Raw genomic sequence first — 22,002 nt, 5'->3', positions numbered from 1 at the left:
TAACTAAAACTACAAAAAAAAAAAAATAGTAATAATAATTGTCAATTTTAATCAAATTATATAATATAAAATTGGTCTAAATAAATTACAATATACAGACATTGATAAAAACGGATACTAATGAAAAAAAAAAAAAAACTTTTACAAAAAAAATAAAAGTGAAAAGAGAACATATTAGATAAAATCCAATTAAAAACATTAAGAGAAGTTGAAATTTGTTATTAAAACTACTAAAATTGTTTTCTTTAACTGCAATAAAGCTATATAAAATAAAAATATAAAAGATGAAAAAGAAATAAATAAACAAGTTATTTCAGCTACTTGCCGAGAGAATATTTCTCAATTTAGTTTGGTTTAATTTGAAGTACTAAAATAAATAAAACTAAGTAAACTAAAACTAATAAATAAAATGTATATAGACATTAAATAATATATATAAAAAATGAAAAAACACACAACAAAGTAACTAAAACTTTAACTAAAATTAAAGTGAAAACATAATTTAAAAACTATTAATTCTTTTTTTTTTAAATCTCTTTAAGGGCCTCACCAGTTTTATTGGGGAGTCTGAAGAAATAAAATAAAATAAAATAAAATAAAATAAAGAGCAGAATCTTTAAGAGCCTCACCAGTTTTATTGGTGAGTCTGAAGAAATAAAACAAAACAAAACAAAACAAAACAAAATAAAGAGCAGACTCTTTAAGAGCCTCACCAGTTTTATTGGGGAGTCTGAAGAAATAAAATAAAATAAAATAAAATAAAATAAAGAGCAGACTCTTTAAGAGCCTCACCAGTTTTGTTGGTGAGTCTGAAGACGACTCTGCGGTCGGCGATGCCGCACACGTTCCTGACGGAGGCGATGCAGCTGTAGTTGGCGTAGTCCTTGGGTCTCAGGTTCTTCAGCTTCAAGATCTTGGTTTCCCCCTGGAGCTCAGAGCGACAGACAGAAAGACGTGTGCAAATGTGTGCTCCACAACACATACATACTGCAGGAGAATAACACCTTACACACACACACACACACACCTCCTGTTAAACCATTCTCACCGAATGCACTTTACACAACATCTGCATGAACAATATCTGATGAAAACAACAACAGCTGCTTAGTAACCTTAATCTAGTCATTTTATTTGTTCGCATTTGCTACATGAATCTTTAACTTCTTTGAAAACATTAAACTCTAGATGTGACCAGACGAGACATTTTGCTGTTTTGCATTTTTAAAATATTAGGCAAAATAATAAAAACATTTAGAAATATATAAATAAATAAAAAACATTGAGATAGTTGAGACTGGTTACAAAAAAAATAAAATAAATTGAAATACTGTATATTAATAATATAATATATTTTATGAGATTTGTATTATATATTTCATAAATATTATGTTAATATTACATATAATATTATATGTATGCATATGTAATTTCCATGCATCTGGATTACAGAGTTTATAAACTATTAAACTTAATGTGATAATGCAAATTGGGAAGTCATTATCTTAGCAACATTTATCACTTTAATTTAGTTTAATTTGTGTACTAATAAAAAAAAAAAAAAAACTGAAATAAAGTATAAAAACTATATAGACATATATGCATTAGAGTAGGTTAATTAGTTTGTTTATGTAAAAACTGTGTAATCCAAATGCATGGACATTTTATATGCAATTCAAATACATAAATCATAAATTTAGGCCTAAATATTTTCCACCGGCTTCCAGTGGTGGACGAAGTACACAAATCAAGTACTTGAGTAAAAGTACAGATACGTATAATAAAATATTACTCCAGTAAAAGTAAAAGTACTCCTTTTTCAATTTTACTCAAGTGAAAGTACAAAAGTACTAAATTTTTTATGTACTTAAGTAAAAAAAGTACTGAAAGATAGATGTTTGCAATTTTATATAGGCTAATTTAATTTTATATTAGCACTTTTTTTTTTTTTTTTTATGAATAACGTCCTTAATAACAATGGATGAAAAGTTTAGAGCTCTACTGATGATTAAGTCTAGAGTGTGTCCACTTTTGTGTGTGGGTCCATGTACATCCTGAATCGACAAGTAAAAAAAAGCCTCAAGTCCAAATATTAATTTATCACCAATTAACTGTTTGACAAACACTTCCTGCTTTGATGTCCAGATCTGAATTTAAAAAAATCTCAAACATGCTCCGATGTCCCGATCTGAATCAACCGAGTCGCGAACAGGCTCCGAAGTGCCGATCTGAATCAACCGAGTCGCGAACAGGCTCCGAAGTGCCGATCTGAATCAACCGAGTCGCGAACAGGCTCCGAAGTCCCGATCTGAATCAACCGAGTCGCGAACAGGCTCCGAAGTGCCGGTCTGAATCAACCGAGTCGCGAACATGATCCGAAGTCCCGATCTGAATCAACCGAGTCGCGAACAGGCTCCGAAGTCCCGATCTGAATCAACCGAGTCGCGAAAAGGCTCCGAAGTCCCGATCTGAATCAACCGAGTCGCGAACAGGCTCCGAAGTGCCGATCTGAATCAACCGAGTCGCGAACAGGCTCCGAAGTCCCGATCTGAATCAACCGAGTCGCGAACAGGCTCCGAAGTGCCGGTCTGAATCAACCGAGTCGCGAACATGATCCGAAGTCCCGATCTGAATCAACCGAGTCGCGAACAGGCTCCGAAGTCCCGATCTGAATCAACCGAGTCGCGAAAAGGCTCCGAAGTCCCGATCTGAATCAACCGAGTCGCGAACAGGCTCCGAAGTCCCGATCTGAATCAACCGAGTCGCGAAAAGGCTCCGAAGTCCCGATCTGAATCAACCGAGTCGCGAACAGGCTCCGAAGTGCCGATCTGAAAACTTCGACCAAAGAATGTAAAAAAATAAATAACTCAATTTCTCTAATAACTCTATACTCTAATAACTCTACAAATCTATGAAAGACTCAGATCACGTGTCTAAAAATAAATCGCTATAGTAAAAGAGAAATAATAAGAGGAGTGAAGTTTCCTACCGTTCTGCTGTTTGGTCCTCACGCGCGTCTGACGCTCTGCGGCGCGTCTCCGCCCCTCAAACGCGCGTTTACAGCGCCAAATTAATCATCAATCATCTCATGCTAATTATTATACGTTTACTTCATTGTCAGCTCCAGGTACTTCATTTATTATTGTTCATTGAACTGTTTGAAACAAAAAAAGGTTGTATTTCAGTAATAATTCAAAATTATCAAAATAAAATTTATAAAATAATAGTTTATATTTTAATATCCTTTAAAATATAATCTATTTCTGTGATGTGCAGGTGTATTTTCAGCATCATTCCTTCAGTCTTCAGTGTCACATGATCTTTAGAAATCATGAAAATATGATGATTTATTATTAGAACTATTAATAGTTGTGCCACCAAATATTATTTTGGAATCTGTGATCTGTGAAAGTGTTTTAAAGTTTGTGGTTTTACAGAACATCACAGTTATATATGACATGATAATAAGGCCTGAAGTTAGGAAGAACATTTTAAGGAAAATATGATTATATTTTCATAATGATTTTTTCCTTCTCAAACCTTGTCTGTGGTGTAAAAACACCCCTGTCCAAACGGGGTGCATCTCTTCCCCTCTTTGATAATTACTAGTTACCATGTTCTGAACATCACATCCTTTCTTTTGTCCCTAGATGTAATCTATATACATATATATATATAGGTTGTTGAATAAAAATATTTGGACATTATTTATAAAAATTACCTCAAGTTAGCACCAGCTTGTTAGCTAGACATTTAGCATCAGCTACAATATTTAAGTTACTTATTTTCAGTACTGTTATGAATAAACATTCATGTCTGTCTAACGTTACTCGTCTAGTTAATCCAAACAATATACATATGTATAACGTTACTGTTGATACACAATATAAAAACAGATGTCATGGTAGCATTTTAATAAAACTGTTAATATTACGGTAGCGGGGAATTTGGATATGCATGAGTTATTTTATTTAATCTGTTAGTTAAAGGTTATTTTATTTTATTTTTTAACCTAAAACACAGAGACTCTGATTGAAGTGTCTGCACTCGAGCATTTCAGTGGGCTTAAACAGATCACTCTTTACAGCGGATTTAGTTCCCAAACAACTGACAATTTTGACCTAAATATGATTTTCAGTTACAATTAATCCTAAATTTCGACATTAATAACTTACTTTTAGCAACATCAGACGCACGCGCGCTCACAAGATCTCCCGGTTCTTACTTCTGTAGACTCGCACTTAACGGTTCATTTGAATCAGTGAGTGGTCGACTCCAGAACAGCTGCGATCGGATCATTCTAATTCGTAAACGAATCGTTTGGTGCGATTCGCGATCAGATTCCAGATTTTCAAATAGTTGTATCTCAGACAAATATTGTCCTCCGAACAAACCACACATCAATGGAGAGATCATTTATTCAGCTTTCTCAAAAAGTGAACCCTTATGACTGGTTTTGTCGTCCAGAACACCTTTTCATTCAGTTTGTGACACCCTGGTGTGATTTGCACAGGTAAACATCGCAGAAACACCTTGTTCTGCTCATAGCGTGAGCTCTCAGTAAGTGCTGTGAGACGAGACTGGCTTTCCAGTGACAAACACACGATAAAGAGAAACAGACGCAGCTTTAGCTGTTCTCCTGACATCTACAGCCAAAATAACTCACGCTAGCAATGCGCTTCTGTGAAACAGCAGCTGACGTTTAGCCACAAAACAAATGAGAAAGGCTTGAGACACGGCGATCTGAGGCGCTCTGTGGGGAACAGTGTTGCCAACTTCTTTCAATGGAAAGTAGCTAAACCCTGACTGAAAAGTCGCTAAATGTCGCTAGATGACGTCACACGCTAATTAGCATATTCATGACGTAAGTGCGTCATATTATCTTGCCCTTTCTGTGCTCATGTAATGCATTTTAAGGCAGCTAAAATTTTCAATACAAGTTTTTAATTATTATATTTAAATGTTTCTGTTGTCCGACAACGGAATTAATATTATAATGAATGAAACGCGGTGCATTAAGACTACATAACCAGCTCTCAAATCCTATTTATGACAATGTCTAATGAAATCACATACACATAAGATTAAGATAATGATTGTACTGTGATTTCGGCTATACTTGTATGTAAAATAGAGTTAGAAGCAACAGAATATATTTTTTAACTGAAAGTGCTGCTCCTCTCTGCTCGCCGAACATAACAGATGCACAGAGAGAGAGGCGTGTGTGCACGCTGGGAGAGGGAGAGGGATAGAGATAGAGATAGACAGAGAGAGAGAGAGAGAGAGAGCTCGTGCGGCAGTGTCGGAGAGTCCCAGAAACTAAATAAGGTCTGTCAAAAAAAAGTCGCTAGATTTGTCGCTAGTCGCTTTTTTGGAAAAAAGTCGCTATGGGGGTCTGAAAAGTCGCTAAATCTAGCGACAAAGTCGCTAAGTTGGCAACACTGGTGGGGAAGAGAGCAGACAGCTACACGCGACGACGTGCTAATTACTAGCATCACCGCGTGCTGAGTTTAAAATGATGATCAAAAACAGTAAAACCGGGCTGCTAACAGTCCTCATGTACTGAACTACCACAGAGAATGAGCGCTTCATGCTGATGAAGCTAATTAAACTCTTTTAGTCCAGCTGGACAGAAATATTACAACTAATAGTTTATTATTCACTTCAACCAAAAATGTACCAGAAAGTACTACAGTATTACCATGCTTTTAGATTTTTTACCAGCTCTTCTGAAGTCTTTTCTGCTCACAAAGACTGGGTTTGTTTGATAAAAAGAAATACAGTAAAAACAGTGATAAATAACTAAAGTGTAAAACAGCTGTTTTCTGCTGAATCCTGTTTCCATCACACTAAAGGATAATTAAAACAGTATTGCGAGCTCATATCTTTCAATTCTAAGAAAAATGTCAGAAACTAAGAAAAAATTTGAATAACAAGAAAAACGTACAATTATATAATAAAGACAGATTTGCAATATGTAAACTCAGAATTGCAAAAAAAGAATTGACTTTAAATTCTAAGAAAATGTCAGAACTGTGAAAAATAAAATTGCAATTTTAAGTAATAAAAAAGGAAAGGTTGGGAGTTTTGAACTCAAAATTGGGGAAATATAAACTTGATTATGAAAATTTTAACTCAAAATGGGGAAAATATAGTTGCAATGCTATTTTTTTTAGTTGTGAGAAATACAATTTAAATCCTAAGAAAAATTTTAGAATTGCAAGAAATATAATTCTAATTCTAAGAAAATGTTAGAATTATGAGAAATACTATTTTAATTTGGATTTCAGAGATAAACTTGCAATTAAAAATAAATCTATGAATTTATGAGAAATAAACTTGCAATTTTAAGAAAAAGTCCAAATTGCTTTGTGCATTTGCAATTGCAAGAAATTTCACTGTAATTTATTGTAATTTTCTCAAGGCATATTTGCTAAAATAAAAATATATCTGTGGTATAGAAGTGTATTATGTGCATATATTACTTTAATTAATTTAGCAGACACTAGCAACATGCTAGTGTCTGACAACACAGTATCACAGCAGTATTTAGAGCAAGGGTTAGCTTCTTACCTGGGTAAAGAAGGGCTCGTAGATCTCCACACCTTTATCAGAGCCTTGCGAGAGAACGTCTCGTCCGCGGTGCCAGCTGTAGCGGATGGGAGGGTTGGAGTTAGCCACGCAGCGCAGAAACACCGTCCGCTCGTAGTAGAACTGCTCTTTAGCTTCACCGATACTCTGATGAACCGTCACCACAGGATCGTCCAGGTCTGACCAGACGAAAACACAACACATGTCACACAACTCACCGCAGAACACAGAGAGTCATGTCACATTACAAAGAAATTCCTCCAAAAATAATGAAAATAAATTCTACACTTAAAATTCATTAGGATTAGATGCTAGCATCTTCATGTGTTATGCTGTGTTCACACCAAATGCGAATAGAGCGTCAAATTCGCGTCTACCGCGCCTAGTTTGCCGCTTGACCATTTTGAGATCATTCGCTTCATTCGCGCGAGTAATTCACTTCATTCGCGCGTGGAATTAACTTCACAACAGACGCGAATTCGCGTCATGGGGGGGCTTCTGCCAGCTGAGTTCACGCAGCATTTTCAACCGCCATTTTTATTCGGATAATTTTCAAAATATTACTGTTACTGTGTCATGAAATGTAGTTTTAAAAGTATTTCAGGCGAGAATGTAGTTGTTTTAAACTCAGATATGCGGTTTATTTATAATGACAGCGTCTATTTAAAAAAATGTGTTTCGCCGATCTCGGAGATGAGCTCCATGCGATCAGCGGGAGCTCCGTCATCATGTATCCGCCGAGAGCAGCCTCGGCTCGTCTAGACCTTCTGACATTTGCCGCTGACTCTGATGTCTCTTTAGTGGTTCAAGATAAAATATAATTCGTTTGGGGTAAAATGAAACGTTTCTTATCAATTGGCCTTTATTCAATTTATTTATTAATATGTTTTTTATATACATATATGTCCTTTTTATTCCTGTCTCTATAGAAATATGTACTTTTGTCATATAGCTCCGGTTGACTGCTCACTGACAACATCTGTCGTTCCTCCTTGTTGAATGAGTGGAGAAGGGTATTCCTGCACAAACGGAGGCTGCAGGAACATACTGTTGAATGAGTGACTCCTAGCAGGCTCCTGATTGGTTAACGCGGCGCAAATTGACGCCAAAGTTGAAATTTTTCAACTCGGGCGGCAGACGCGAATTCGCGTCAAACGCTAAATGCACAAAAAGCACCTTCGCGCTTAACGCGCGTTTCACGCGAAACGCCCTATTCGCGCGTGAATTCGCGTCATTCGCGCGAACTAGACGTGCGAATGAGGCGAATTCGCGTCTTCCGCGCCGCGCTTAACGCCCCATTCGCACCGCGAGACCTCCAGACGCGCGTAAACGCGCCTTTGCATTGACTTAACATTGAAATCATTCGCGCCAGATGCTCTATTCGCGTTTGGTGTGAACACAGCATAAGAAGTGCAACACATAAAGTCCTCATAGCATTTAAAATGTATGCATTTAAGATTTAAACTCAGAGTTGTGAGGTTTAAACATGCGATTCTCAGAATTGCGATATAAACTCAGAATTGCGAGATTTAAATGTGTAATTCTACAAAAAAAAAAAAACTGTGAGACAGAATAAAATAGAGAGATTTCAACTTGTAATTCTAAGGTCAGAATGGCAATATATAAACTCAGAATTATGAAATTTTAATGTGCAATTCTAAAAAAATTCTGAATTATGAAATTTTAATGTGCAATTCTAATAAAAAATTCTGAATTGTGAAATTTTAACGTGCAATTCTAAGAAAAAAATCAGAATTATTACATTTTAACATGCAATTCTAAGAAAAAAAAACTGAATTGAGAGATATAAACTCAGAAAAATAAAATTGTAACGTGCAATCCTAATGAAAAAATCTGAATTGTGAAATTTTAACATGCAATTCTAAGAAAAAAATCAGAATTATTAAATTTTAACATGCAATTCTAAGAAAAAAATCTGAATTGAGAGATATAAACTCAGAATAATAAAATTATAATGTGCAATTCTAGGAAAAAAAATCTGAATTGAGAGATATAAATTCAGAATAATACAATTTTAACATGCAATTCTAATAAAAAAATCTGAATTGTGAAATTTTAACATGGAATTCTAAGAAAAAAATCTGAATTATTACATTTTAACTTGCAATTCTAAGAAAAAAAACTGAATTAAGATATATAAACTCAGAATAATAAAATTATAACGTGCAATTCTAAGAAAAAAATCTGAATAATGAAATTTTAACTTGCAATTCTAAGAAAAAAAACTGAATTGAGATATATAAACTCAGAATAATACAATTTTAATGTGCAATTCTAATAAAAAAATCTGAATTGTTAAATTTTAACGTGCAATTCTAATAAAAAAATCTGAATTGAGAGACATAAACTCAGAATAATCTAATTTTAATGTGCAATTCCAATAAAAAAATCTGAATTGAGATATAAACTCAGAATAATCAAATTTTAATGTGAAATTCTAATAAAAAAATCTGAATTGTGAAATTTTAACTTGCAATTCTAAGAAAAAAAACAACAACAACAAAAATGTAGACAAAACTGAGACAAACTCAGAATAGCGAGATTTCAACTTGCAATTCTAAGAAAAAAAAAAACTGAATTGAGATATATAAACTCAGAATAATACAATTTTAATGTGCAATTCTAATAAAAAAATCTGAATTGTGAAATTTTAACTTGCAATTCTAAGAAAAAAAACAACAACAACAAAAATGTAGACAAAACTATGACAAACTCAGAATAGCGAGATTTCAACTTGCAATTCTAAGAAAAAAAAAAGAATTGAGATATATAAACTCAGAATAATACAATTTTAATGTGCAATTCTAATAAAAAAATCTGAATTGTTAAATTTTAACGTGCAATTCTAAGAAAAAAAATCTGAATTGAGAGATATAAACTCAGAATAATCAAATTTTAACGTGCAATTCTAATAAAAAAATCTGAATTGAGAGATATAAACTCAGAATAATCTAATTTTAACGTGCAATTCTAATAAAAAAATCTGAATTGTGAAATTTTAACTTGCAATTCTAAGAAAAAAAAACAACAACAACAAAAATGTAGACAAAACTGAGACAAACTCAGAATAGCGAGATTTCAACTTGCAATTCTAAGAAAAAAATAAGAATTGCGAGATGCATACACAGAATATATAATAATAATAATAAAAAAAAAAAAATAGAACCAACTACATTATTAATAATTTTTGTTCCATATTAAGGAAACGACACATTGGAAACACCATATTGCACAATTTCACAAAATTAAAAAAAAACATTCATTAACTCTCTGATATCTCTGTGAGATATAGACCAACTTGAGATTTACTGTAACTCTGTTTGCCACACTTCTGTGTTCGTTAATATGAAATCTCAGTTGTTGATTGGTCTAACCCATATTTTGAAGACCACAAGGGCATGAAAGTAATTTTTTATCACTGAAATGTTTTTAATGCACTGAACACTTTATTGTTTGCACTTTTTGTATCAATAAAACAAAATTGCTAGTATCTCGTTATGTAATCCTTTTCACAGTGATTGAATTTCGAGTAACTTCTGCCACTAAACCCCTTATAAAAGATGCAAACTATTTCTTTTCTGCGACTCTGCTTGAGTAGCACCAGAAGATAGAGATTTACTCGCTGTCCCGATGACAGACACAGAGAGAGTGAAATACTGCGATTGACTAAATCACTCAACGCCTTCTCCGGCTCTTCCCAGACCAGAACCAACATCATTTCAGGTGCTGCCAGCTTCTTTCTATATATACACTTTCCTCTGAAGGACAGATTGATTTTCCTGATCAATGACCTGCAGGACGACCTCTCACACGAGGAACACAAACTTCACAAAGGACCAGCGCTGTCCTCCAGCTACACACTTATTACAGCATCAGCCCTGCTCACAGTTACTCCCTATTGTAAAACACACTCCAAACATTATTATAGTTTTATTTAGGTAAAATATGTTTTATGGTGCATGTTTTTTTTAATTGTGCATTTATTTGATTGATTATATTTGACATTTTCATTCAGAAATTGCTGAAAGTGCTTCCTGGGGATCGAACCCACAACCTTTTGCTTTACCACTGAGGCACAGGAACGCACAATTAATAAGAATATGAATACACAGTATTTTTCCCTTAGAAATTGCTAGCAAATTTCACAAATAAGAAATGGCAAGTAATGCATTAAATTAAATGTGAAATTTTGACGTATAAATACTACTTTTCCAATGAAACACTGATTAACTTTACAGTGTGTGTGTATTATCTATATTAGAGTGTAAAAAACTAAACAATAATTGTGGAGCAGCTGAGATCATTTAATGATAATTTATGAGCTTTTATAAACATTCTCAGGAGACTTCTGACATGCAATTTCTTGAATTAATGATTCTCCCTCCAGAGGAAACCTGCGTTTGAGGAAGCGATGAATTGGACAGATTTATTGCTTTCTCAAGCGTGTCGCCTTAAGCTCTTATTGTAAATCTGATGTTATTTCACTTGCTAATGCTCACATCCTGCTAATAATACGTTAAAGACAGATGCATTTGCATAACCGGGCGAGACAGGCGGTGTTAAATGCGATAAATTCATCATGAACTCTATAATGTTTGACCGTTGAACCCGAGAGATCCTGGATCCGAATCAAAACTGATAAGCGCTGACCTTCTCCAGGCCATAACAACGCTAATAACATCCTCTACTAAGAAATACAGCACATGTTTATCAGCGAAGACACTTTAATTCAGCGTCTCCTCTCACTTTGAGATCCAAAAGTAATCAGCGAGTGGACACTGCCACCTTGAATGCTGATTCCTCACTTTCATTAAGACGTGTTCTGCCCCGCAGGCCTTTAATCAAAATCCAGAGGCGGTCAATACTTCATCCAGGATCCTTTATCACAGGAGCAATTACCTTTGAGAAGACGGCTATGTGCACACTACGAAACGATTGAGTCGGGCCGTTCTGGTGGAGAAGATTGCTCTAAATAAATACACTGATTCATTACACCGCTGCGGCACCCATTCAGAGCTCATCTGCCATCTTTGCTTCGTTTGGGACTGGCCTGAGTGATAATGCAACTGCATTTAGAGATATCTGCAGTACTTCTTGAGTTACAAGCATGCAAACTTTAGATAAACAATATTTTTGGCACTCAGAAAGTTATGTCTTTAACATAAAAAATTATCATGGTATGCAAAGTGAACCGCTTTAGATTTTCGGCCATTGAAAATTGTGCGATTTTAGCCACGTTGAGACCTTCGTGTTTCTTGAAATGAATCATACAGGGCTTTGAAAATGAAGATAACAAAAGAAAAGTTTGTTAAAAACCAAAAACTAAACAGATATTGAGATTTCTGCAGTACTTCTTGAGTTACAAGCATGCAAACTTTGGGAAAATAATACTTTGACACTCAATGTGTTATATTCCATGCAGTTGTTTTATTAGAAGGAAACAAGATGCATTTCTAATTTCGACATTATTTGTTCCTCAGATGGTCTTCTTTACAAGAACAAAAGAATAAACTGCATGTAAAGTGATCCACATTTGGTTTTGACCACTGAAAATGGGAACAAATGCAACAATTTAGACACATTGGGATGCACATATCTCTAGAAAATACTTGTGCACTAAGATGCATGATTTTTGTGATGTGTTCAGTGATGTTGGCAGGGAAATGAAAGCCAACAAGGCATCAGGATCAGTCCTTATTGAGTGTAATCTATGTTAAAACGAGAAGCCTCTCAGAATGATGTGAATCAAGCAGCGTGACTTTAATAAGCCCGCGGATGGTCAGAATGGAGCTGTGTTTCTCTGTCAGACGCTTCACAACACTGACGGCTCACACTGTGGCTTTAATCAGATGCACTGCTGGAATCATTACAGAACAAACACCATCAGATCTGAGCATCCACGCGACCGGACGACGCTCATCAGTGTCCGGACTGATTTACACACCACACAAGAGACATTAGCATGGGGCTTTCTGTGTAAAAATAGTCACTTTGAGGGGAAAGATCAGCGATTAGATTCCTTAGAAACTGAACTATTAATGAGACATGCTGATGTGCATGTCAAATTTTCTAAAGACAATAGGTAGAAAAAGTATATTAATAAAATCTGTAGACTTCAGCAACCTTTGCTGCATTATATGCAAATGATGACCCTTCAAAAATGAGAAAATGCACTCTTTTTATTTTTTCAAAGTTTGCAGTTCTGTAACTCACAAAGTATTAAAGATATCTTAATATACTTTTATATTCTGGTTCTTAATAGACTTTTACTTAGTTATCTTAAAGTTTAAGGCCCCGCATGATTCATTTCCAGAGATATGGGGATCTCAATGCAGCAATTTTCCTTATTTTCAACAGCTGAAAATAAATTTGTGAGGGACTTTGCATGTCCATTTGTGTATTAAAGATATACCTTTCTGAGTGTCAAAATATTGTTTTTCTAAAATTTGCATGTCTGTAATTTAAGAAATGTACTTTTCTTTTGCCGTCTTAATTTTCGCACTCCTGTATAGTTCAGTTCCAGAGATGTGTGTCTCTCATCGTGGCTCTGTGGGGAAATTGTTCAGTTGTGCAACTTTTCAATGGTCAGAAACTAAACGTGAGTCATTTTGCATACAGCTGATACTTTCTTCTTTAAAAGAGGATCGTCTGAAGAAAAAACAACGGTAAAACTACAAATTGTATCTTGTTTTTCTCTGTCAAAATAATTGCATGGATAACACCTGTCATTAGTCGATTCTTGGAGATGCTGGGATTGAGTTGAGCAGGTCACTCCACCAGGAGGGAACAGTTAATGTGAAAGTGTTTTTGTGCCTCTTTTGGATGAACAATCATCCATGGTTTTGTTGGAAAACATCAATGCCTTGGATTATTGATTTTTTCAGAAGACCGAGAGCAAGACATTACCAAAAGACTTACTTACTATATTGGGATCTCAATGCAGCTTCATGTAGAAATTGTAGAATTTTTCTCATTTTCAGTGGTCAAAAACCAAATCTGCGTAACTTTGCATACAGAGGCATAATGGATAAATAATGGAGGAAACTTTAAATGTATTAAAATAAATGCATTTATAAAAATAAAAAAAATGTATTCTGACCCCGAACTTCATAAACAAATCAGTCGAGCTTTGCAGTAATTGCACAACATCAAAAAGGCCACACTGGAGCGAAAGGCTGATGGTAGTGGGCAGATCTTTGTTTAAAATTCATGATAATCTTAACCCAGAGCACACATTTACATATTTATCCCTGTTTGCTCGCAGTGCCCACTTTATATTTATGAATAAATAACAAACTACACACTACAAAAGATTAACCTCGGCAGAAAACACTGAAGAAACACTTATTAACATAAAGAGATAGTTCACCCAAAAATGAAACCGTGGGATCTAGGAAGTTATCTAAACATACACATCCCTGCATGCTTGTTTATTACATATTCTTCATAATTAGTCACACCTACTAAATCAAGCAACAGCATTACAGTTTCTTACAGATGTGAACTAACTAACTAACCGTAACTAACTCATCCTGCATCTAAAGGAGCTTCATTATATCAGCATAAACATCACTGTTTAATCAGCCGCGACTTGGATGGATTTCATCCTGAATCAAAAGGGAAATAGAAAAACAATATGTATTTAAAAAGGCAGAAACTAATGCCAAAATATTCTCATAAATTCATTTCTTGCACAGCTTTTAAATCACTTCAGCAAAGATATATAGGTCTGTATTGCATGCATTGATATAATAACACAGTCCTAACAATTTTACTGATTTGATCTCATGAAGGTGCATTTTAGCGTGCTATTTATAAGCAGAAATTGACTTTGGCATGCATTTGATATGGAAAGGTCAGGTTAGGGGTGTGGGGTGGGTGCATGTTTTATGTAGGCCAAAACCCATATCATATGCATGCCAAAAAAAAGTTTTTATCACATGCATGTCAGAAACTTGTGCATCGTATACACACCAAAGCCAGTTTCTGTGTACAGTTTATATAGCAAGAAAGAAAAGAAAGAAAGAAAGAAAGAAAGAAAGAAAGAAAGAAAGAAAGAAAGAAAGAAAGAAAAAATCTAAATGTATTTTCATGAGACCAGGCTTTCTAGAAAAAAAAGGCCTAATATTACATCATTTGATAAAGACAAGTTAATTATTATCAATAACAAACTTGCAATCTGCATGACAAATTTTTCCACAAAATGAGAATTTGTTTTCAGATTATCAGCTTTAATCAAAATGATGTTTTGTAAGGAAAAAGCAAGTCAAATTATTGCTTTATACAAAACAGATGAGATATTTCAGAAGCATGAAAACGGTTCTTCAAACCGAGAATAAATGAAAACACTGAAGCGGTCCGTGACTTCAGACTAATGTGAGTTTACTTCACATAAAGCATGAGAAACCCTAAAAACAAGTTTGCAGAAAAGAATCAGATTTACAGATAATAATATTGAGTTTCTTGCACAGACCAATCGTTTCCCTTCATAAGACTTCCATTATTATTATTTTTTTGACTCTCACGTGACGGACAGCTTCTGACTTGCATTTTATGAACCACGAAGCTAAAAATCCTCTTTTCTGTTCGACTGAAAACTCATCTACATCTGTGATGGCCTGAGGATGAATCAGTTAACAGCACATTTTCATTTTTGGGGAAGTATCCCTTTAATTTCCACCTGACTCGCAGCGAGCGTCTTCTTGGATGGGAGCTGATGGATGCTAGGCTCAGACTCTTTCTCCTGCAGATGAAGATGAGGAACTAATGCGAGCCAGTGGGGAGGTCAGAGGAGTAATCAATGTCTTCCTCTGCTCTCTCGTCTGCCGAGCTTCATCAGACCCACAATTCATCTCTGTGGAGAACAAACCGCTGACCGAACTCAGACCAGCAAGAAAACCGAGCCATTCAAGACGACCGAGATCAGGAAAGCTCAAATAAAACACACAGCTGTTCTTCTTCTGTTACTGGAGAACTGCACACATTATTTGTCTGAAGATGCTTTCATATAAAGGCTGGAACTGATGTGGAAATATTTATTTTATAGTTAGAGTTTCAATAATTTTGTTTGTCTTTTAATAGATTTAGTTTTTATTCAGTTATTTTAGTACATCAAATTAATTAAATTAATTAATTAAAAAATATTTTAATACTTAATTTCAATTGCAGAAACCTTTCTTTTATTTCAAGTACATTGTTTTTTTATTTTTATTTTTTATTTAAGTTTTTATTTAAATATTCAAGTATTAAAATCTGAGAATTTAACAAAATCATTGAAAATTAAATGCAGTAAAAACTATAATTTATGCATTTGAACTATGTTATTCAAGCAGCTTTGCAATATAAAAAATATGAAAATATTATACAAATATATTATACAAGTAAAATGAAAGAGGCTTTGTCTAGTGTTTGAGAAAGATGAGACTGAGCCTGTTCTGCTGATGATGAAGATTGGAAAACCAACTGAGCAAAGCATCCTGGGAAATCACCTCCAAGTTCCCTTTAATAACTGATCCATAACCCAGAGCTAGACATCCATCAGAGGAGCCCAAACACTGCCATCCCAGGGGTGTCCCCGAATCAGAGTCTCAGAGTCGAATCTTGCTGATATTCGACTGACCGTCCAATCATATGTTTTGGGGGCGGAGTCAAGTCAGACATCCGACAGCCATAATTACTGATGATAACACACAGTCATTATTATTGACCCCAAAAGGCAAATGACAATCAATTATGTGTTAATGAGAATTTATTATAGCTTTAACGCAAACAAATAGATTTCAAAATCTAAACCGTTTTTAAACCAAGAAACGTTGAAAAGGGCTTTAAAATGTGCTTTAAATGTAACAATTATTATAAGAAATAAATCTTTACAATTTTTAATTTATAACCAAGAGTATATTATCAATATGGTGAAAGAGACAGATAAGATAAAAGAATACAAAAATTATATAATAAAAAAATACAGCTAACACAATAAAACACAAATAAAAACGTCACAATAGAAAAATAAAACAAAACATTGTTTTGGGGAATTTGGAGTTATCTGTTTTTGCAAATAAACTCTTCATGTGAATATATATATATATGTGTGTGTGTGTGTGTGTGTGTGTGTGTCTCTGTGTGTGTCTCTCTCTCTGTGTGTGTGTGTGTGTGTGTGTGTGTGTGTGTGCTCTTGTTTTTGTATCATATCAGGACACAACTCTGTATAATGACATGGGTATGACACAGGTATTACAAGGAGAGGGTGACTTATGAGGACATAACCCATGTCCCCATTTTTCAAAACGCTTATAAATCATACAGAATGAGTTTTTTTGAGAAAGTAAAAATGCACAAAGTTTCCTGTGAGGGTTAGGGTTAGGTGTAGGGTTGGTGAAGGACCATAGAATATACAGTTTCTACAGTATAAAAACCATTACACCTATGGGATGAACACACTTTACACAAAAACAAACGTGTATTAATGATAATAATAATAATAATAAATGCTTTTTTAAAATACAATACAAAGCAAAGTTTCAACCTCTCTTGGAGTGGTTTGTGTCGTTCCTGTCTCTTTGATTCCAAGCGTTTCTCTTTAATGGAACTGTCCATCTCCAGACGTGCTGCTAAAGGCCAAACGGCTCGACGCAATCCTTCATGTTTCAGCGCTGAAGGTTTTTTTAGAGGCAGCAATTTCAATGCTAAATAACAATCAAGGCTACAGTGAACTAAAAACAGCAGCGCTGGCAGCGAACCATCAATTACGCTCGGCCCACGGGGACGACTGTAGCATTTCTCCAGAGGAATTCTCCAGCTAATGAAAAACATACGGCGAGGCCGAGGAACCAGTGACATTCACGTTACATCTCAGATTATTAAACACATAAAAGGTGGCTAAATATTCATAGTCTGTCTCGGCTTCTGCATGAGATCTCACTGTGATCACAATTTACAGTCAACAAACAGAACAAAATCATATAGTGCTTAAACTTCATGCATCATTAAAGCGGTCATCGGATGCCCATTTTCCACAAGTTGATATGAGTCTTTAGGATCTTAATGAAAAGTCACTTTGGTTAAAATCTCTCAATGGTAATGTGGAAAAACACATCAATAATATAATAAGTAATTGTGACTAACTCACAATTCTGGATTATTTTTTGAGAATTCTTAGTTTATATCTCACATTTATTTATTTTTATTAATTTTTTTATTGTGAGATATAAAACTAGTTTTGCAAGAAAATCTAAATTACAATAAATAAATTTAGAACTGCAAGATATAAACTCACAATTCTGAGAGGAAAAGTCTGAAATGTGAGATACAGTACACTATAAACTGAGCATTTTGAGATAAAAAGTTGCAAATATATTAAGTTTTTATTCTGTGACAGACAGAAAAAACTGAATTTTGAGAAATTGAGGAAAAATATCAGAATTGTGAGATCACTCTTGCAATATATATATATATATATATATATATATATATATATATATATATATATATATATATATATTCACTTTGCCTTCTTTTTTTCTGACTTTTGACAATTTGTAAGAATTACCAAAAAATAAAATAAAAATCTGAATTTTGAGATAAAATGTTTACATTTATTTGGCAAAAATGGGCTTCCTTTACTGCTACGAGGGTGAATAGAGACAATTAACTTATTCTCAAATGTTTATCCTACAAAAAGACCTAAAAATCACTCAAGAGTTTGAAATCTTAACATGATCTCCAATGTTTCTTATCAAATCATCTGAACTGTTCCACATTCGTTTATGATGACTATTGACTCCATTATTAGCCGAAACATCTCACTCACAGTAGACGTCCACCCTGATGGACTTGATGGCCGGTGAACCCAGTCCATTCTCAGCCTTGCAGTAATAGCGTCCGCCCTGATGTCTCTGGATCTTGGCGATGTGGAGGGTTTCGTTGAATACACTGGAGTCCTGGAATCGGTCTGACACGCTGCCTGCTGTCTTGGTCCATCGAATCTGCATGAGAAAAAAAAACACTTCAATCTCTAATGATACCATCTGACAGATTACACACCATTTAGAGCCTAATGGAACATTGATGGAACCATATATGCATGTTAATGTTGCATGAACAAGTGCAGAAGTAGCGATGCATGTCTGATGCATGTGAAGGCGTTTCACGCAGTTGTGCAAAGAAAACATCCAAGTGTTTATTTTATGACTCTTTAACGTCTGTAGATTTCTATGACGATACATAACTTTAAACGTTTTTTCTCTATGTCAGCAGCATTTACACACACCAAAACTTACAGTTTTATTCCTCTCTTTATTCTGAAGGTTTTTACTGAGGGGTTTGTTCATATAACATAAGTTTGACATATATTTAACATTGTATTAAACATGGTCAAAACGTGTTTTTATTTTATTCTGTTGAAGGTTTTTTCTAATTCATAGAGTGATAAAAAGAGAAATGCAGAAAATCACTTCTGGAAAAACCTTTAATATGTCAACAAGGATTTAGAATCAATGTTAAAAACTACTGGAAATAAAAAATATCCAAAATACACATTTGAGTGTTTGTTTATTGCACATGATCTATGTGCGCCTATAGGCTAGATTTTAGTTACAATGCATTCTTCTGAAAGTTTTTTTCCCAATTTCAGCAGTTCTTACATGCACCAAAACTTACAGTTTGATTCTTCTCTATATTCTGAAGATTTTTGCCGAGGGGTTTGTTCATATAATATAAGTTTGACATATATTTAACATTGTATTAAACATGGTCAAAATGTGTTTTTTTTCTTTCTTTTGACTGTTTTTTCTAATTCATAGAGTGATAAAAAGAGAAATGCAGAAAATCACTTCTGGAAAAACCTTTAATATGTCAACAAGGATTTAGAATCAATGTTAAAAACTACTAAAAGGAAAAAATCCAAAATACACATTTGAGTGTTTGTTTATTGCACTTGATTTGCGCCTTTAGGCTAGATTTTAATTCCAATGCATTCTTCTGAAAGTTTTTTCCCAACTTCAGCAGCTCTCACATGCACCAAAACTTACAGTTTGATTCCTCTCTATATTCTGAAGATTTTTGCTGAGGGGTTTGTTCATATAACATTAAACGTACATATATTTAACAACATACTTCTAAAAACATAGCTGAAACACTTTTTTCCCTGTCTGCCTGTGGTGTGTTCTAATTTATGGAGTGATAAAAAGAAAAATCCAAAATCCCTTCTATAAAAACCTTTAACTCTAACATATCAACAAAATCAAACAAGAATCTGAAACCAATGTTTAGATGTCTGTTCTGTAAATCTAAAGCAAATTAGTGCATATTGCATCCGAAAATGCCTCATTTGTGTATTTGAACGTAAGATTTCAGAAAATCTGAAATAGAAAACAATTGTCTTATTGCACAGTGTTTATTTAACTAGGGGGAAGTACTGAGACATCTATTCATTAAAATGTGCACTCTTTTCTTCTGTAGTGTCTTGCTATTTTGTGCATGGCTTTATACGACTCAACAGTGTGTGACTATAAATGCACATAGTCAAAGCTTGTTAGTCTGCAGAAATCTGGAACGTTGGTCTGAAATAAACACTTATGCACCAATAATATTCACTGAGACTTGATCTGCAACAAACCCAACCTTGAAAACAATAATTCATGTTGTGATTTAATCTTGCGGTTTACACTCTAGGTGCTTTTTTCGCACAACTATCTGCAACTCATTTAGCAATCAAAAGCAACAACGTTCACAAGCACGGATGAGGTTTGTGAATGTTTTGAAAACCATTTGATTCCAGTGTTTTTTTTTAAATGCAGCCAGCACTCGATCCTCAACACGTGTGATATTTTCAGCTGAAGTCTGGTCTTTCTACAGCTGTGTGTGTACAGATGTCACAGTCACTGGTTTGTCAAACATGAGTCCGCTGGGAGCCGCTCCTCAACATTTCGTCTCAACAATGCCAGTGTCAATTTAGCTAGCGTGCTAAGACACCACGTGTTATGCAGAGTGACAAGGTGATGCCACACGCTGACATTCGCTTTATTTCCTCCAGTCGAGACAGAGATTAACCGTCGTGTTCCTGTAGAACCGAGGGGAGGATCTGATGAGGATTGAGTGTCCCAGTCAAGGGATCTTGGGAACGTCGGGACACGGGGAGGGAGGATCTGTATGATTCGTGCCACCCAACTCATTAGTACCATTAATTTAACCTGAGTCTATTTGTTTAAATTCAGTGACCTTACAAACCAAGCATTGAAACACTGACTGCAATTCACAATCTATCAAGTATCTTATTCTATAAAATCAATAACTGATCTTGGTTTAAAACACTAAAGAGAGGACAAACATTTATGGGGGCAATAAGATCATCTTCATGTGAACTGGTACACAATATTTCAGCCTGGAGCCAAATAATAAAAGCTGACACTATAAATTCAGATTTATGACACTTATGTTAGACTGGAGCAATGATGCTGAAAATACAGCTGTGCATCACAGAAATAAATTACTCTTTAACACAGATTCACACAGAAAACAGATGTTTGAAATTATAAAAATATTTCAAATTTTACTGTATTTTTGAGCATTTTTAAATGCAGCCTTGGTCAGCAGAAGATATTTCTTTCTAACAGATATGTTAAACTCCACAAACATGAAACTTTTCTATGATACTGTAATTGAACACAGGGAAAGCATGTGATATGTGAAGCCACGTGAGCGAGTCTTTGAGTATTTAACACACAACCTTGTGTTTCTGTGTGAAAGCCGGAGACCGAGAGGACAGACAGACTCTAAATCCTCGCTGTCGGTGCTTTGTGATTAATCTGACAGTCATTTCAAACTGAGATGTCGTCATGAATATGAATCATGTCAGCCATGATCCTTGTGAGAAGAATAAACAAAGACGAGCTTTTCCCAGAAACCCAGCGGAAGGAAAGGCAAAAACAACAACGCTTCGTATTTTTGGATATATATACAAGTGCTTGTCAAACTGCTGAGAGAAAATTTGAAAATGAACAGGTTTCTCAGGTCATACGAGTTGAGAAAGGGATTGTGGGAGTTTAATAAGTTAATTGCTTCATTCCCATTAAAACACACAGCAGATTCAGCATCCTCAGATATTCACATTTATATGGGATCACTGCATTAATAAACTTTATTGTTGGTTCGCAGTTAAAGGTGATTCTTGTCATTTTGACTCCAAACAGAATTATAGAAATAATGTCCGTTTCATACAAACAGGATAACAGAAATGATTACTAATTGATGCATATTTGTATAAAACTAAGATGTGGATAACTGTAGGGTTACAAGGCTGCTTTTATTGTGTGTCTTCAGCTCTTTAAAGGGAAGGATCTGCTGAAGGGTCCAGTGAACGTAGAGTTAAATAGATGCTCAATCCACCCGAGG

General features: G+C 34.7%; 1 protein-coding gene across 1 annotated transcript in view; it reads right to left on the bottom strand.

Annotated features, from left to right (window-relative positions):
- Window positions 1-22,002, bottom strand: part of LOC113077124 (MAM domain-containing glycosylphosphatidylinositol anchor protein 2-like) — a 64,274-nt gene that overhangs the window by 8,879 nt on the left and 33,393 nt on the right. Inside the window, exons 3-5 of the mRNA XM_026249577.1 lie at window positions 18,422-18,596; window positions 6,574-6,770; window positions 793-925 (exon numbers count right to left, since the gene is read on the bottom strand). Of these exons, the coding sequence (XP_026105362.1) occupies window positions 793-925; window positions 6,574-6,770; window positions 18,422-18,596 (505 nt within the window). The remainder of the gene's footprint in view (window positions 1-792; window positions 926-6,573; window positions 6,771-18,421; window positions 18,597-22,002) is intronic.

Source organism: Carassius auratus, unplaced genomic scaffold, assembly GCF_003368295.1.
Source record: "Carassius auratus strain Wakin unplaced genomic scaffold, ASM336829v1 scaf_tig00021605, whole genome shotgun sequence".
In the NCBI taxonomy this organism is placed as follows: Eukaryota; Metazoa; Chordata; class Actinopteri; order Cypriniformes; family Cyprinidae; genus Carassius; species Carassius auratus.
Note: the sequence above shows the minus strand (reverse complement) of the source record. Positions and strands in the feature narration are given on the sequence as shown.